This window comes from Astatotilapia calliptera, chromosome 10 (genome assembly GCF_964374335.1).
Source record: "Astatotilapia calliptera chromosome 10, fAstCal68.1, whole genome shotgun sequence".
Taxonomy (NCBI): domain Eukaryota; kingdom Metazoa; phylum Chordata; class Actinopteri; order Cichliformes; family Cichlidae; genus Astatotilapia; species Astatotilapia calliptera.
Genome location: NC_137431.1, coordinates 16,506,977 through 16,524,664, shown reverse-complemented (window position 1 = coordinate 16,524,664; position 17,688 = coordinate 16,506,977). Strand labels below are relative to the sequence as shown.

General features: G+C 38.2%; 2 protein-coding genes across 4 annotated transcripts in view; one reads left to right on the top strand and one right to left on the bottom strand.

The window, feature by feature from the left end:
- Positions 1-994: 994 nt before the first annotated feature.
- tmem135 (transmembrane protein 135) lies at positions 995-7,375 on the bottom strand. Its single transcript, XM_026181236.2, has 15 exons — positions 7,168-7,375; positions 6,700-6,827; positions 5,812-5,904; positions 5,657-5,690; positions 5,505-5,570; positions 5,171-5,217; positions 5,053-5,094; positions 4,824-4,952; positions 4,654-4,723; positions 4,362-4,529; positions 4,169-4,232; positions 3,967-4,043; positions 3,590-3,688; positions 3,414-3,481; positions 995-2,624 (listed from the first exon to the last, which is right to left on the bottom strand). Exons 1-15 carry the CDS (start codon positions 7,303-7,305, stop codon positions 2,474-2,476), a joined length of 1,374 nt encoding a protein of 457 aa, XP_026037021.1. The 5' UTR covers positions 7,306-7,375; the 3' UTR covers positions 995-2,473.
- A 17-nt stretch (positions 7,376-7,392) lies between these two features.
- Positions 7,393-17,688, top strand: part of hephl1b (hephaestin-like 1b) — a 19,251-nt gene continuing 8,955 nt past the window's right edge. Inside the window, exons 1-11 of one of the 3 annotated variants that reach the window (XM_026181233.2) lie at positions 7,393-7,716; positions 11,554-11,798; positions 12,777-12,989; positions 13,273-13,485; positions 13,723-13,977; positions 14,629-14,797; positions 15,797-15,930; positions 16,080-16,211; positions 16,649-16,854; positions 17,180-17,324; positions 17,493-17,688. The exon at positions 17,493-17,688 is cut by the window's right edge and continues 17 nt beyond it. In XM_026181233.2, coding sequence (XP_026037018.1) covers positions 7,697-7,716; positions 11,554-11,798; positions 12,777-12,989; positions 13,273-13,485; positions 13,723-13,977; positions 14,629-14,797; positions 15,797-15,930; positions 16,080-16,211; positions 16,649-16,854; positions 17,180-17,324; positions 17,493-17,688 — 1,928 coding nt within the window. In that variant the 5' untranslated portion in view covers positions 7,393-7,696. Of the gene's footprint in view, positions 7,717-9,299; positions 9,843-11,553; positions 11,799-12,776; positions 12,990-13,272; positions 13,486-13,722; positions 13,978-14,628; positions 14,798-15,796; positions 15,931-16,079; positions 16,212-16,648; positions 16,855-17,179; positions 17,325-17,492 lie in introns of those variants that run through there. The other 2 variants (XM_026181232.2, XM_080307557.1) reach the window with 2 other exon arrangements.

Sequence of the window (17,688 nt, the reverse complement as noted above, 5' to 3'; positions counted from 1 at the left end):
CATCTACGGAAATAAGTGGTCATACTTCTTATCTCCTCCCCCTGTATGTATCTTTGTTGTTGTGAATTTAAACCCTAGATAAGAATTCTTTCTTTCTGAAAACAGAAAATGTAAGTATGGGGTTAGATCTTGGAGCATTTTACTATAGCCACTACGTAATCATGGGTCATGTGTAGACTTCTTGTTGCTATCATAGATTTTTACTCTTCTTTGGTTTTGTGAGTGTATTAACAAAACCATGGTGATGATTGTGGTGTTTTGTTGTTCTAAAAATGTTTTTTTTAATTAAGAAATAATATGCATGTACTAGCTTGTATATAATCTTAATGTTATATATATATATATATATATATATATATATATATATATATATATATATATATATTAGTATAAAGTCATACAGTAGGTTTGCTTGGATAATGTTAAACAAATTTTAATTTATATTTTAAACACACTGCTACACACATAACAGCAGTAGCAGTCACATTCTCAAAAAACTTGAAATCGCTTGTGCTTACTTCCGTTAATTCTTTCTTCTTCTTAAGCTGAAACACTGCGGGCATCTTTGCTGCCCTCCACAGACAGAGTGCAGACTGTGCAAGTAAACAGTGTTTTTCCAATTTTAGACGAGGATGCTGCAAGAGAAAAGCTCATTTAAATGTCCCCTGCATGATATTTGGAAATGTTTATATTGTCTGCTTCCTAGATTTGATAAATGTAAATTGGGATGTGATACACTGCACTGGTATGACATTTTTTCTGATTACTGTTAAAATATACTGTAAAGTATTTACTCTGATACTGATATGATGTAATTTGTGTTGTACACTCACAACTTTACGTAGTATCCTTAGACTCAGAATTTCATTAACTGTAAAACATGTGTTCATTTATCAGTAAAACATGCAAATGCCACTCTTTAGTAAATGACAATCTTTTCCTGCAGACACATATCTTTCCAAAAACAATAATAAATACATAAATCAAAACCAAATTGAGCTGAGTGTTTCTTTTTATTCACAGAACACAGCAGCCTTAAGGAAATGCTCCAAATTCGTCAGTTTACACAGTTGATCAAAGTGGAATTTTAGTGACAGGGTTCAACTTGGAATTTCCAGTAAATTTAGATTAAAATTCTCAATGCAGAGCCTGAGGATGTAAATCCAAGTACCCAAACTTATTAAACAGAGTCAAACTTACAATCACTGCAAAGCTAACTGCAATAGTCAGTGCACTGAACAAATAATCTCTTTAGACTGTAGCATAATTACATGTAACATTCAATACATTTAAATAACCCCACCTTTTAAAATATGAGGCAGAGGTGTGTTCATAGACAATTTGCACATTCCAAACAAGTTTAAAGTGATCACATTGCATGTGTTCATTTCCCTCCCTACAACAACTGAACTAATAATTTGGTTTCTTACGTGCAAGCAAAGAGTCTCAGTGCGAGTGAACTTACTCAGCGTCAATTAACGCTGTCAGTGTGAATGGATTTATTTTCCACCTGTGACTTTTAGTAAATGTCAATTGCAGTGAGATTTATTACTACATCAATTTGACCACAAATAACTCCTAAAATTGCCAAGTATCTCTTAAGGTGGATAAATTAATTGAAATAAATACTATCTACTGTAGTTTAACCATCTGGCTAAAATGGTACCTCTGTGTTTTGTATTGGAGGATCTACATAAAACTCCCACTGCTACTATGGATAACTGATTGAATAAGGCTACATTATTATATGTCTCCCTGCCTTTAAACACACATTCAGAAAAGATCAGGGTGTAAAATTCTTCCCGCGTTCTTCCTGCTTTTAAATCAGTGTCAAAACACATCGTTGTGGCTACTCCTACAGGAGTTGTGAGGTTTAATCTCTGTGAAAACAACCACTCGAACAGCACAAAAATCAGAGCAAACTGAAAGGTAACTTGCCAAAATCCAGATTGTGTTTAAAGGATAAAAAGAATGTGGTTGAAACGCACCCAATCATTTTTATTTTCAAAAGCATTTTGTTATTGAAGGAACTGTTCCAGCTGCTAGATCACTACGTCGTGTCAAATACAAACTGACAATCTAGCAAAATCTGTTGTTCATTCAGATCATTTACGTTGTTTTTCATTTTCATTAGGACTAACAAATCTTTTTATTAATGTCCATGTCAATTTTGACAAAAATGACAGAGCTAAAATGAAATTGTACATTTCACTTTTTTCAAACAAGTGACCTGTAAAGTTCAGTCTTTGTCAGTAAGTGAGCTTCTACAGCTCAACAATTAACCCTTAAGAAACCCTGTTTTGAACTTGGGTGCAATCCGAAGCATATCTTTTTCATAACACATCACTACTTCTGCAGCATCACACCTTTAAAAAAACAAAACAAAAAAAAAACCCTTAAGTTCCTCAGAGAGAACAACCAGGCTGTTAGTTTCATGTTGAGGTAACCCCAAAGTCAATCTGTTGGTCCCAAATCATCCAAGTTGGATGTCACCTCCCGGTAGAAGCACTGTCTTGCTGGGCACCGTGGTGTAACGGGGGTCCAGTTTGGGCACAAAGCCTTTAAAGTCTCTGGAAGCCTGAGTCCCAAACATGTCTAGCACCTGTCGGTTCATCAGAGCAAACCTAGAAAATCAGAGAGAGAAAAGGCCCTGTACAGTTTTATTGAAGTCAACACGAACAAAGCTGATGTTGAATAAAAGTGACAACTTATCTAAAATATTGTTCGTTTATATGAGATTCCTGCAAAGTAACTTTGATATCTTCTTGTATGGTTTGGATCAAAGCCTGATTAACAACAAGCACTCCAAGTACACAGGCCTCTGCAAGGCAGCTCAATCTCTGGGCACTATTTACTCTTAAGGGTAGTAGTACTGTCATTTTCATATATTCATTTTGTTTTCATTGGTATTTTTAAACGTACTTTGAGAAGTTTGTAGTGCAGCAAAAATCAGATAACATCATGACAAAGGTTTACTTTAAATATACAAACATTTTGCAGGAGTAGGTAATGGATAACAGGAATTGATTGGTAAATAACTGGACATGAATAACTTGAGTTTATTATTACACTACATTACATTTCTAACTAACTAGCCAGCTCATTCTCTTTCTCTCCACAATTCTTTGCAGGCATCTCATGTGTCTCATACTGGGGTCAACTTGGAAGAAAGGCAGATGAGAAATATAAAAGTGAGGTCAGAGGTCAAATGTGACATGATATTTGGATGCAAACTGTAATGTGATATTTAGAATCCCCACACACCAGTATCATTTCTGAAATGTTGCCAATACAAACGAATTCAGTAAATTTTAAGCATATTTTTAAAGACACAAGTATGACCTTATTTGACCTTGAAGAAGCGGTCAGAGGTTCAAAGTAAGATGACATTTACAATGTCCATACATCCATACCTGCCCTGGGTTAAACGCAGCAGGAACTTCCAGTAAGTTGGCCTGAGGTTCTGCACTTCCATCACAGCCTGTGTAGAAGCCATACATCAAGCATTATATCCTTGCTCAGCTTTAAAAAAGAAAAAAAAAATTTGTGTGAAGCATATGTATGTGAGTAAGAAAGCATGTTTACTTACAGCATGGAAGCAGATCGCAGTGGAGACGGCATATATGATTGTGTCTGCATGTGGAATGTAAGGCAACCGGCCAGCCTCAATGCCCTTGAAGTAGATAGTCTAAAGAGAGGGATACATAGGGAATGTTGTATATGTTAAGTGTATTTGTTGCAGTTTCTGAAACATGTTTACGTGGCTGCACATGTCAGTGATTACTACATAAAACCAAGCAGAGATACCTGAATAATGATAAAAATGTGGTATTTATCAATAAAGCATTAATTCTGTTTTTTTTTTATATTGATACAAGTTTATTATTACATTTACACTTTAGTTCAAAGACAATATATCAGTATGAGGACCTTTTTTATTTCTATGATTTTTGTGTTTGTTTTTACCTCCACCAGCTTAGAAAAGAGATACATGGATATTGTTGTGCTTTTGTAGAAGAACATTGAAACTCCAGCCAGGAAGCCTTCAGGAAAAAGAGAGATGGAGAAACATATGAGAAAAGAAGTTAATCAGCAAAGGCACAACAGAATCCCGAGGAGGATCATTCTGCAGGGACTTTATGTGACAGGTTACACCATCCTGTCTCACCAGCTATAAGCGCATGGAGTTCATCATCAATGTTACGCATCCAGCGCAGCAAGCAGCTTGTTCCCTGAGTGAAAGAAAAGCACAATATACAACAACGTGGCAAGGTTAGACAAGTAAAAGACAGGAAATCAAATGTGTAAGCAGGAAAGGAACATAATAAAGATACTAATAGAAAACAAAACAGCACATCTACCTTATAGATACTGACGAAGGAGCCTAGAAAAACCCCGAGTTGGAAGTTCTCTTTGTTGTAGAAGAGGGAGGGAAGGCGGGAGGGTTTCGAAAACATCTGTCTGAATGCTGATGGCACTTTAAGTAAACACTGAATCACGTAGCCAACACTGAACATCCTGACAAAACCCTACGGTGACAAATGATAACAAATCTTAATCAAGTATCATTATTTAAGATGTAAATGAATAAGCATTATGAGAACATCACAAAGGATTGGGATCACACAAAAACTAACTTCTTGGGAGACTTACTTTGACACAGTAGGATATGCAGTTGTCATTATAATGTTTGCAACATCTGTGTCTTGGTCCCCGTTTGCATCTGGATTTGGAAAAGAAAAAAAAAAAAAAGAAGACGAAAAATAGTTCATGTAAGCCACAATCCAACACACTGCCATGATGTCGGGTGTGTTTTCTCTCACATTGATTCGAGCAGTTTCCTGGTGGAGGATAGAAGAGTCTTTCTTCTAGAGTCAGGCCTTTCTGCTGATGGCTGTGAATCATCAGCCAGCACAGAGTGTGTTGGGATCTCTTCTTTCCCAATGATGAATCTAAGACAGAAAACACACACCACTTCTATAAACTTTTATCTATAAACCTTTTTCATCAGCAGTGAAAATGAAGGCATCAATAGAAACGGGAACAACTTACTTCAATGCGGAGAATGCAAAGCCTTTGAGACCATCTTTACTTCTATAGTATAAAACAAAATTCAGCTTAACCTTAAACATTAACACTTGCAACAATGTGTTCACTGTGCTGCTCTAACCTGAAGAAGAACATAAAGAGTGATGAAGTAATGCAGAACAACAGCACCTAATGGGAAGCAGAGAGAGAGAAAGAATCAAACACATGACTCATTTCACCACTGTGCAGTCTCGTCAGAACTATAAAGTCATAAATGCTTCTTTTTGGATCTGTTGATACTTTTTACTGAAGTCTGTTCAGTTTTCACAACTGGAGTTCCCTGTAGTTGCATTATTAGACTCATAATCCAACAACAAAAACAAGAGAGAGTCTTAAAAAAAATTAGGTTGGCAGTAATTTACATGATCTAAACCTAACCCTGATAACAAGCTCATAGCCCCACCCTTTGACCTTACCTCGCCATGTTTAATGGGTTTGACGACACCTCGTGTCACTGCCATGCGAAACAAAGTCTCAGTGGCCTGAGAACAACATTACGCTATTAAAAATGCAGACACATGGCAAGGTTCACATACAACTACTAATATTCGAAAGAAGCGGCCCTTACAAGATTTGCCATGTATATTGTCAGCAGCCCTCTCCTGTGAGGATGAAAAAGAAAGAGGCGAAAAGGCAAAAAGTAAACTCTATGTGAATGAAACATGTTTGAATCTAGGAGAGGCGAGAAAAAACATACTGAAACGTAACAGACGGGCATCTCACCTGCTCTTGCGCTCCAGCAGGATGGCAATATAAGAGGCTGGCAGTGCTGAGCCAAACCCAACAGACCAGGAGTAGAAGCCTCCCAAAAGTCTCCTGCAGTTAAAATACACTGCATTATTTCACTTCCTTTTTTTCCCCAGCTGGGACGTTTCAGTGAAGACAATCCCACACTGTCAGCACAAGATTTTGTCAGCTCTTCCGTCTTCCATTTTTCCATGATAAGGAAAGTATTATCCAAGTATTTAAAATGCGCACTTATTGAAACGATAGACAAAGACAATCCAAGCTGATACTGTAGTCATACACTACTTTCTGCAATTCCCTTATCCACAAGGGGTTGCCACAGCAGTGCCAGCTCCTTATGAATAAGCAGATATCTCTGCATGTTTGATTGGCCTTCCTGACGTAACACCCAAGGGATTTGTATCTACTCCTGGAAGGTCCAGGGACCTTTTCCTTATTAGTCAAACCATGACACTATAGAACCACCTTTTACTTTACTCTAAACGGGACACAAATTTACAAAATTATTATTTAAAAAAAAAAAATTTTCTTAAACTAGCAAACAAGACCATAAAGTTAATAGTGGGTTTATTTTATCACAGATGTCCACAGAGGGTGACCCTAATGCAAACATGACCACAGTGGCCAGGACATGAAGCTGACACACTCAGATGCTGACAGGTTAAAGGAAAGGAGGCACACGTGGAAGAAGCTAAAGTGGCTTCAGCTTCAGCAGGTGTGGTTCACAGAACATGACCGTTCATGCTCAGTTTATCCATATATCATACTGTATACATTTCACTTTCGTTTTCATTAATAAACATAATGACAGTGCAGCTTAGTGCCAAGTTTGTGTTTAGATACTCTAGACATGGGTTCACTGACCTGAGAATGCAGAAGAAAACGATGAAGAGACCCCCATTGGTAGTCAGGAAAGAGGTAGACCAAAAGATCTCTGGGATAAGCCTTTTTAAGTAGTAATCCTTCTTCCTTCTCCTTAGAACTGCTGCTATCTGCAAAGCACAGTGCGTTACTGCACACTGGAGATGCAAGGCAAATACAGTTCCAACTCTGCTAAAGTTTACACTTACAGTCGTGACGAGTGCCCAGAGGGCAAGGAAATTTACAAAGGGGGAACCTGGCTGAAGTTGCATGACATGTTTTTGCTCCTTTATCTGATCGGCCACATGTACAACTTGGACTTCGTACCTAAGTGCAACACTAGCGACGTGCCAGCCTATCTTTAGAGGTTTTCTGCGAACTACTAAGCCATTTTACTTTAGTTAGCTCGCTAACTTTAGCTATTTAGCTAGCCTCACAGTCTACAGTTATATTTCAGGTCAAACGTCTTACCAGGTAAAGAGGCGCGTATATTTTAAAGGACACCTCCAGAGCACTCCTAGTCACATCGGCAGCAGACTGCACACACGACGGGCTCCAAGTGTGGCCGATTTCGTAGCAGTTATGCGGTATTTTGCTGAGAGCAGCCATGTCTGTGCACAGTGACAGCAGGAAGGTGGTAGGCTGCCGTGCGCGTTCCCTAAAAGGGGCGCAGTCACGAGGATGAGCTATGCACGCGCCCGGTGCTGATCAATAAGGTTAGGAGAAGAGCCCTCTTTACACGGCTGCAATAACAGCTGTGACATTTTTATAGGTAGCCTGTTACAAGCAAGTCTTGCATCCAGCGACTAACCCAGATATGCCGAATAATTTCTTTGTTTCCGTCAGTGTAAACACACAAGTTATGGTTCAATTTTCAATTCAGCTTTATTAAGATTTGACCCTATTTCAAATTAGAAGCACAGAATGGAATTACTGCAGATATGTTTTTGCTCCTTTAAGTGCCAGCTTTTTTCCAACAGAGGTACAACTTTGTGCACCTATGGACTTTGGATCAAGACGGTCTGTAAATTTTTATGAAAATCAATCAAAACTTATATCTTGATAGAAAAGTACTCATATGTTTTACAGATTTATGCAAGAAACTGTCGTATATTTATGACTGTTTTACATTCTGAACATTAATCCCAATATAATCACAGTGGAAATGTTCAAACTTCCATTGTTGTGGAAATTCCATGTTGCTAGTCTTTCCAAAAAAAAATCAACAACAACAACAAAAACCCCCAATGAACTGGAAACTGAATCTTTATCTTTTCAGAAATATGAGATATCTGAAAATATCCAGTATAACAAATTTTTTTCTCTTTTCTATCTCCTCCATTAAACTCATGCTCTTATATCACGTGGTTCCCTGTCCCATGACAGTCAGCAAATCGACAGCATCTCACTGCACTGTGTACAGTATGGAGAGTGATGCAAATGTTACAGAGCAGATATTCTTTGTTTAAAAACAAAATTAAATAGAACACTAATACCACACGTCATCTAAAACTTGTTAGTTTTAAAGTCATAGATGCGTCATATAGTTCACCAAGCTTTATGTATATTCTTGTAATGTCCCGACTAGGTCAGCAGGTGTCACCCTTGCCTCCGAAATTACGACACAAAATTTCAAGTTAGAGAATGTAAGGTTGTGTTGAAGGGAATGAGCTCAGTATGGTTTTAAGAATTTCCACTTGTTAAAAACCATTCAAGATATTTTAAGAGGACTTTTTATTATTATTATTTTGTTTGTTTTGTTTTTAATGCACTTAACACTGACTTATGAATCATCGAGCAAAAAACGGATGAAACAGTGTTTTTTTTTGCAAAAAAACATAGTTTGTTCCTATTTTAACTAAATCTGTCAAACATTTTAGTGATAACACAGCTTAACAGGCATAAAATGGTATTTTATCATCTACAGCACATGAACAGTATCTGAAACTAATGTTCTTAGGAAATATTTTTAAAAAATCCTGCAAAGACCTGACACAGGACATGAGAGATGCATTTGGTCTACTGTTCACGATAAAACTATGATACTGGAAATTTCTGCATAAAATATCAAAATTAAAAATAATTACTCTGCAGAAAAAAAGTTCCCCATCATCATTAAATGGATTAATATTACTGCTGCATATGTTTAAGGTGATGCTTATTTTAAATACTTTATACTATGCTTAAAGTCCAGCATCATATTATTTGTAGCTTGACATATAACTTGTTATTAAGTAACTTAAATAATATTTCGCTAAAACTTAGTAATCTTAAAGTAAAGAAGCTATGGTTATAAAAGGATTTTTGGATTCTTGCAGCTGGCTTTTCATAAATCTGTATTAGAAAACAGAGCTGCGCATGAGCCTAAAATCATGCCCAATATTTTCTACACTGACATTCATGAAAAATTCTTATTTCCTCTGGGCTCTCCTCCCTTGTTCTTGGCCCCTCACTGTGCCGCCCTATGTTTAAAAAATCTGGAACCGCCACTGGTGGCAACACCTACCGATAAAGGAAGATAAGGTAAAAAAAAATTGAGTTCTTTGTGGGCTGCTATTTCATCAGTCTACTGTAGGATCAAATATAAACAAATAAAACTGTAAACACACATCAAAAGTGCTTTTTGTGAAGCTGAAAAGTCAAATTAGAGATCCACAGTGCTTGGCACTGCCTCTTTTGCGTAGTGGATCTAACTAACCTAATTTCCCAGCAGACCGCTTCAATTAAATCCAGAAAGAAATAATTGACTTGGGAATACTTACTGGTTCTTATCCCTGCACATCAGATACTACTGGAGGCGTAGCCTCTGGCTGAATAGCCTGACTGTTTTGCTTTGAGTTTCGTAAGCGCTGCGGTCCAGACGGACATTCGCAGTCACATGGAAGAGTGAAAGAAGGTTACCCCTTGTTCCTGTACCAGCAAAACCCGCTGATCACTTTGGCCAGCATTTTAGACTGCGATCAGCTGAATATGGCACGGACTTTGGGGTTGTTTGCAACTTGTTTGCTGATTTTTCTTCTTTCATTGGGCGCGAGCGGGGAGCGCGGCAGGGAGAGAGTTTATTATGTGGGGATCATTGAGGACTTCTGGGATTACGCACCAAGTGGAAAAAACCTGCTTAACGGGAAAGACATCGAAGACGATGAGTGAGTTGACATTCGGAAAAGTATGCTCAGATAGTGGCGGCACTAATTGCTTGTAAATATTCATTTTTATTTTTAGCGCCTTTATATATAATGTCTAAGATCACTCACAAGTAGAAAGTCATTATAACTCATGTGGGAATAAAAAATAGACCGCGAAAGAAAAGACAGTTTAGAGATACAAAAAAGTTTTAGTGCAAAACTTGTGGGTTATGTCGCGTGCTCGGGGTGTGACAGTGTCTAGACTTTGTGTGCTTTGCTGGCAGTCTAACGGATGTGCAGGAAAGATGACAATGACTAACAGCGAATTACTGTCTCCTTTCATTAGATTAGAGGCTTCCTTTACTGTGTATCTATCTGCCATGTGTCTTTATGTGCAGCCAATCACCAAAAAGGAGGCACAGAGATCCTGTCTGACAGAAGCATTTGCATCACACCATGGTTAGGAATTTAATGAGAGATGTGACAATGAGACTGTGTGACCCTTGCATTTCACAGTTTTCAATTTCTAGAAAAAAAACCCATATAAAATAATACTGTTAATGCGGCTTGTACTTACATCACATGTAAGCATTGACAACTCACAACATTTGTCTGTGTTTCTGCTGTTATAGTTCAGGAACCAATACCTAATAATCAAAAATCCCTTTCTTATATTAAAAAAGAGGACATTAGACTGGACACATTTGCACATTTTTCATGAAATGAAGGAATGCTCATGGGTGTTGCGCAATGATTGAGACAATTTTGTCCTTCCTGTCACAGAAATAAATAATTGTGAAGCATAAGGGAATTGCTTCATTCTTACACAATACATGGCATTCCTAAATTTAACTGAACCTCTGGACGTGCTAATAACGTTCTCAAAGTGTACAGGCTGTACTTAAACTGTCTCAAGCTGTTTAATCACTGCAGGGCATGTTTATCTTTGTTAGATATCATATTGTCTTTTCACTCCCATTTCATGGCAAACTGAATTCACAAGAAGCTTTAAGATGTTTCTTCCTGCCATTTGTATCCCATCATTTAAAATGTGGAATTGCGTCAAATCAACTTGCAATGCGTTTGCATGGCATTAGATTAATAAAGCCATATGTCGTATTATAAGACAGAAAAGGGGAAACGAATAAGCAGTGTTGGAGCAATGTTAGCACTATTTTGCTTTGTTCGGGTTCTGACTGAAACAGCGGTAATCAGACAGGCATCAAGGTTTTCAGTCAAAATCATTTGAGAATCTATTTAAGATAATCTTACTTCCAAAAGTGCATCAGCTACAGTTTCAACAACCTGTTATTAGCTCCCCAAAACATGTTATTAAAATAATGATATGTCTAATTGTTAAAGACCTGCAACCACATGCAATTTGTTCAGTGGCTTTACATCTATTCTTACACCAGGTAAGATCTAGTTCTTGTTTGGTCTACACTAAAATTCTAGCCGTTAGACAATAATCAAAATTGTATAAACTAAAAGATCTATCAAAGCCTTTTGTGAAAACCTAGAAAGGCAATGCACTTACTTTTGCTATATTTGTACAAGTTTGATTGAAAGTTGGTGTTGCAGCGTGGAACTTGACGTTGACCCTAACAAATACAAATGCAAGAAGAAAAAAAAAGTATTTTTCTTGTCTGTCTCCTACACACTCTCGGAATTCTGTATAATCGCTCCACTGTGTGTCTCACATTCTTGTTGTTTCCTTTTCAAACTTTCTCAGGCATGCATCAATATTCCTACAGGGAGGGCCCCATCGAATTGGAAGTATTTACAAGAAAGCTGTGTTCAAAGAGTATACAGATGCTTCATACAGTCGCCTGTCTCCTCGACCTGATTGGCTGGGCTTCCTGGGACCCATACTGCGTGCTGAGGTTGATGAAACTATTGTTGTCCACTTAAAGAACTTTGCAACCAGGAACTACTCTATGCATCCCCATGGGGTTTTCTATGAGAAGGATACAGAAGGTAAAATGTTCCATACTACTGGATATAGACAGAAAAATTCATGGTGCTTTTGCACACAGAGTCACACCTACAAGAACAAAGTGCTGTCAGTGAGGGTTACAAAGTGTCATTTATTCATACTGAATGATACCGATTGTTGCTGTGTTCAAAATTTGTAATAAGAACTGAATAATATAAATTTTTAAAAGTCCAAAAGGGCTTGAAGTTACATGAAACAGCTAACATTGTTTATGAAGTTCCAAGAAGGCGTGGTACTGTTCTCCAAGAAACAGAAGAAAAAGTGGCACATCACAATTCCAGAAAATGAGTGACTGCTATGGCAGATGTTTTATAAAGATATGTCTCTTAGGTTTTCTGAACTTTACAGCTCTCTGCTATGCAAGAAGCTCGTACACCACCCACCCCCACCCCAATCATGTGAAGGGGAAATCCTGCCGGAGTACACTTGAGAGCCTTGTGGAAATTGAGACTACAGCTGCAGTCCTTTCCTACTTAAAATAGAGAATGATTATTGTTATACTTTGTGTCATGGTTTAAAATCAGCAATTTTATTAAACATGAGGAACGCTAAGTGGCATCTTTTTGCTTAAACTGGAACTTGAGCTGAAAGATAATGAGATCACATGTCAGTGGTGTCAGCACATTAAGATACTGAGAACTGAGAAAGCAGTTAATTTGTTAAACCTTGTCCCGACATTCACACTGTATCAAAGATCAGTATTCTCGTGACTTCTCATTTATGCTTTGTTTTCAAACACACTGCCATAGAAACTAAAGGCTTACCAGAAAGTAGAAAAAAAACAACAAAGAAAATGAATACTACCTTGACTTTTGAAACCTGCTTTAAATAACATCCTTGTAAATGTTTTCTAATATTTTCTACAAAATTCTTATTGAGACTATAAACTATAATATCTCTGCTCGGCTGCTTTCTGACCAGAGTGATCTCTTTGCAAACATTTTCCCTTCGTGTACCAGGTGCACTCTATCCAGACGGGACATCAAGCAAGTTGAAGAAAGATGACTGTGTCCCTCCAGGAGGCAGCTATACCTACCGCTGGGAGGTCAAACCTGAGTTTGGCCCCACAGATGATGATGCCAACTGCTTGACCTGGGTCTACCACTCTCATATTGACGCCCCCAGGGACATCTCCTCAGGACTTATTGGGGCGTTACTCACATGCAAGAAAGGTACAAATATATTTGGCAAATATATTTGATTGTATGTTTGGTGTGTTTCATACAGTGTTTTGCCTGCTGTATGCAGCTTTCTGTATGCACAAATTGTATGTTAAATCAAATGTATTTCTACATCCTAAGCCAGTAGTCTCATTCAGAAACAGCCTTTGTAAAAATAACATAAAAAAATTGCTTTACTTGAAAAACTGCCAACGAAGGATTGCCGTGAAAATCGCACACAGTGGGACACCAGAAGGAAACAAAGATTACGCATGCTCCTTTTCTTTGAGTGCAGGAGCCTTGAAGGAGACTAATGAACTAAATGCAGCCGAGGGAGACTCTGCCGCAAAGTCCGCCCGCAGTGATGTCGACCAGGATGTTTTCTTAATGTTCAGTGTGGTGGACGAAAACATGAGTTGGTACTTGAAAAACAACATTCAGAGATGTTTTGATCCAGAAACAGTTGACCCAGAAGACCCAGACTTTAAAGAGTCCAACCTTATGCACGGTGAGAGATAGATATTTAAAGTCTTTTTAGGATCATTTAATACTGGACTAACTGCACACATTCAGTCGGGCCAAACCAGCTGATGCAACTCAGCAATCTGCATCATATAGTTTAAAATGTGTTCACAGGGAATTCACTTCACATTTCTAATTCTGACAACAAAGGCTGTAGGAGAGGTTTTTGATGGCTAAATGTCTCATTGTCCTCTGATTGTGTGTGTTTTTCTCTGTGTGACAGCTATTAATGGGTACATGTTTGGTAACCTGCCTGGAATCGAGTTATGTCAGCACCGCGCAGTAGCCTGGCATTTGTTTGGGATGGGTAATGAGGTAGATATTCATTCTGCATTTTTCCATGGGAATACCCTGCTGGACCGTGGTCACCGCACTGACGTCCTTAGCCTGTTCCCAGCCACGTTCGCAACAGCCGAGATGGTCCCAAAAGCAAATGGAAAGTGGTTGCTGGCCTGCCAGGTTAATGACCACTTGCAGGGTAGGATGCTTGACCTTTAACCTATGTGTCACCTTTGACCTTCTGCTACAGCACTTTGCTGACAAAGGAAATACCCTTTTCATGGGGGTGCTGCTGTTTTGTCAAAGCCTGAGCATTCCCACAGCAGAGATTAGTATTTCTACTCTGAGCCTGCCTGGACTTGTAAAACACTTTCTAGAACTCAGCTGAATTTAAAAGCTGAAGGGTATGAGCAGACATTTTATTATTTGTTATTATTTTCAGGCTGCCCAAAATCTATTGAACATAACATTGAGAGAGTCATACAATGACTACCGCTAATTCTTGTGAAGAACTATTACTTTTTATAAGGCTGTGCTTTTTATAATGGCTCTCTCTTGTTCCTGACCCTTTGAGAAAAAAAAAAGTAACATTACTGTTTTATAAACCTATTTAGGCTGCAAATCACACAACTGACAGTTTTACATGTTGTAGATCTGCTCAGAATTTTGAGAGTAAACCCAATTTCCTAAAAGATAAGCAAGTTAAACATTTAAAATGAACTCTGGAATGTTTTTATCATTTTATAGACAGTAGACCTGCTCAAAGGTCTACATCTCAGTGAGTTTTTACTTATCTAAATTATGGTTTGTACGTGTGTGTGTGTGTGTGTCTGTGTGTGTGCTGTTCCAGCTGGGATGCAGGTCTTTTATGAAGTGAGGTCGTGTAACAATGAGGCCGGATCCATGCTGACAGGTGGAGTTGTAAGGAATTACTACCTGGCGGCAGAGAAAGTCCTGTGGAACTATGCCCCCTCAGGAAGGGATTTGATCAGCAATGTATCCCTTACTGAAGCAGATAGGTGAGCAACATATTGCAAAATGCAGTCTAAATAATGCCCCAAAAGTTTATTCTGTTCTCTGGACAACGCTACATCCAGATGAACAGAATCAACTTATGGGGATTTACTTACCTGGATGATTGAGCATGCATCAAGATAGTCTAAATAATGGTTTACATGTATCTCAAAATAAAAGTTGATTTATTATTTAGCCCAAAAAACTCAAGAAGAGACTTAAACCAAACACACCATCAGTCAAACCAACATAGTTTCATGCCAGGTTTCCCCCAAAACACACTCAAGATACCTTTATGGGTTGATCTTGTCTCTCTATCTCTGTCAGTACTCCTAACTCTAAAATGGGGCTTGACTTTCTGTGTGCATGCCCCCTGGAAGGGGCTGATTATACAGTACATGTGATGCTCATTCAGGCTGTGTGGTCTGGTTTGAGTGACCAATTCCAGAGCATGGGTCACAGCCCCCAGGTGGAGCATGACGGTAATGCAGGTGAACAATGTGATTCTGTGTGCAACAAGTAAAAAAAATAGTTTAAAACCTTGTAATAAAGTTTGAAAGTATCAAAACAATTTATATGTAATCAATTTTTACACTTATTTATGCACTGAAAAGCACGTCATCTTTCATAACTTGCATGGAGAGTTGAAATGTAGTGACAGCTCCTTGGTGACAAAAGGAAATCTTTTAATAGAGAGTCAGAGTTGTGTGTAAAGGTGCGGGCAGGTGGCAGGCTTTCAAAGATTTCACATCAGATAATAGAATTCTCAATTTTGGAGTAGCTTGTGAAGATTCAACAGTCTAGATGATCATGCAGCAACCCATCTGTTATTATCTGGTATTTATTGCTGATCTGACACCAGTTTTCGTTCTAAGTAAGTAACTAAGGTCCAAGTAAGACATTTCTCATCGCTTTTACATCTAGGTCACATATTTACTACAACCCACATTTACAGTTTTTGCTTCATTTTCTTCCTCCAACTATCCCATCTTTTTCTTTTGTAGTCCATCAGATGTGTTTTTTGGCAGAGATGATGGAAGGCTCGGTGGTCAATACATAAAAGTGATATACAAAGAGTACACAGATGATACTTTCACTACTGAGAAATCAGCTGATCTTGGACATTTAGGACTATTGGGTAAGTCCTCCCTTTTTTCACCATGTTCTGAATAAAAGTCACCTTTTCTCTTTGTTATACATTTCCTGAAACAATTCACCAAATTCATCAAGTTCACTAAGTCTCAAGATCTCTTATCTGATTACAGTGTTCCTTTTCTATTCATACAGGTCCAGTCCTGAGGGCAGAGGAGGGTGACACTCTCAGAGTGACATTCCTCAATAAGGCTGATAGAAACTACAGCATCCAGCCTCATGGCCTTCATTATGATAAACACTTCCAGGGAAGCAGCTATGAGGATGGTGAGGAAGTAACGATACAAACACAAATAATACTGGCACAGTTAACTCAGTAAGTCAAGGAGCTGGGATATCCTGTAATTCTTAGGGGACGCTACTTATTCTCTAAAAACACAAGCTGAAACTAATGATTAACTGTTCAGACTGACCAAAGCATACATTTGCATTACTGATACTTTAAAAAGAGTTACTGCAAAGAAATAAATGAGTATATCTCTACAAATTTAAAAAGGTAATTAATCACACAAAGTAAGAAATAAAAGCTGTAAATGAACTTGTTCATACTCAAAGTGCACATTGTTTGACTAATACATATGATATTATATTAAGGTGTTAAGCATAGTGAAAAGAGAATCACAGTGCCTTTTGACTGCTGTCTGTACTGACAGCAAGTTATAGTAAACCAAATTGTTTGTACTTCTTTGTCTGCAACACTGCAGGTGTTGAAAAGCCAGGCTCCCATGTTGGTCCAGGTGAGAACTTTACTTACACCTGGCAGGTCCTGGAAGGCCCATCATCATCTGATTCTTCCTGCATCCCTTATCTCTACTACTCTGCCACCGATCCTGCCAAAGACACTAATTCTGGACTAGTTGGACCTCTTCTTGTATGCAAGAGAGGAGTGCTTGGGGATGACGGCAGACAGGTGCTGCTTTGGTTATGTATTCAGACACGTTCTCATGTTAAAAAAACCCCCAAAACCTTAAGGAACCTCTGAGTGTATACACTTTTAAATAGCTAAAATCAAAATAGCACTTGCCTTTTGTTTGACAAGTTGCTGGGGATTATCAAATTTATTAGAACTTTAATAATACAAGATAGCTAAGATAAGGACAAAATAATTTATGATGAAAATTTTAAGTGTAATTTTTAAGTGCTTTTTAAATTCTGTGTGATGTTACCTTAAAATCAAATTAGCAGCACTTTAAGAGCCTTACTGATTCTGTAATTTTGTCTCTATTGTCTAACAGAAGGATGTAGATAAGGAGTTCTTCCTTCTTTTTTCTGTCATGGATGAAAACATGAGCTGGTATTTAGATGAGAACATTGAGAAGTTTGGCAGCAATGAGACTAATCAAGAGCACGAGGACTTTCAGGAGAGCAACATGATGCATGGTAATCAGTCTGTTTGGTGAATCAGCTGAATAGATATTACCTTACCTATTTATCTGAAAAGCTATTGAATCAGCGTTGATTGCAACTCAGATTTTGTCATATTTGAGACCCGGTTCAGGTGTGTCTTTGTATTTTTTTCATATTTTTATATCTTCCTTTTCATTTCAGCTGTAAATGGGCGCATGCATGGGAACCTTCTTGGCCTGGAGATGTGTTCAGGGGACAAAGTCAGGTGGTACACCTTTGGGTTAGGCACAGAGGTGGACATCCATGGCGTGTATTTTGAGGGAAACACTTTCAACAAACAAAGCACCACCCGGGACACTCTCAACCTTTTCCCTCACACCACTGTAGCTGTCGACAT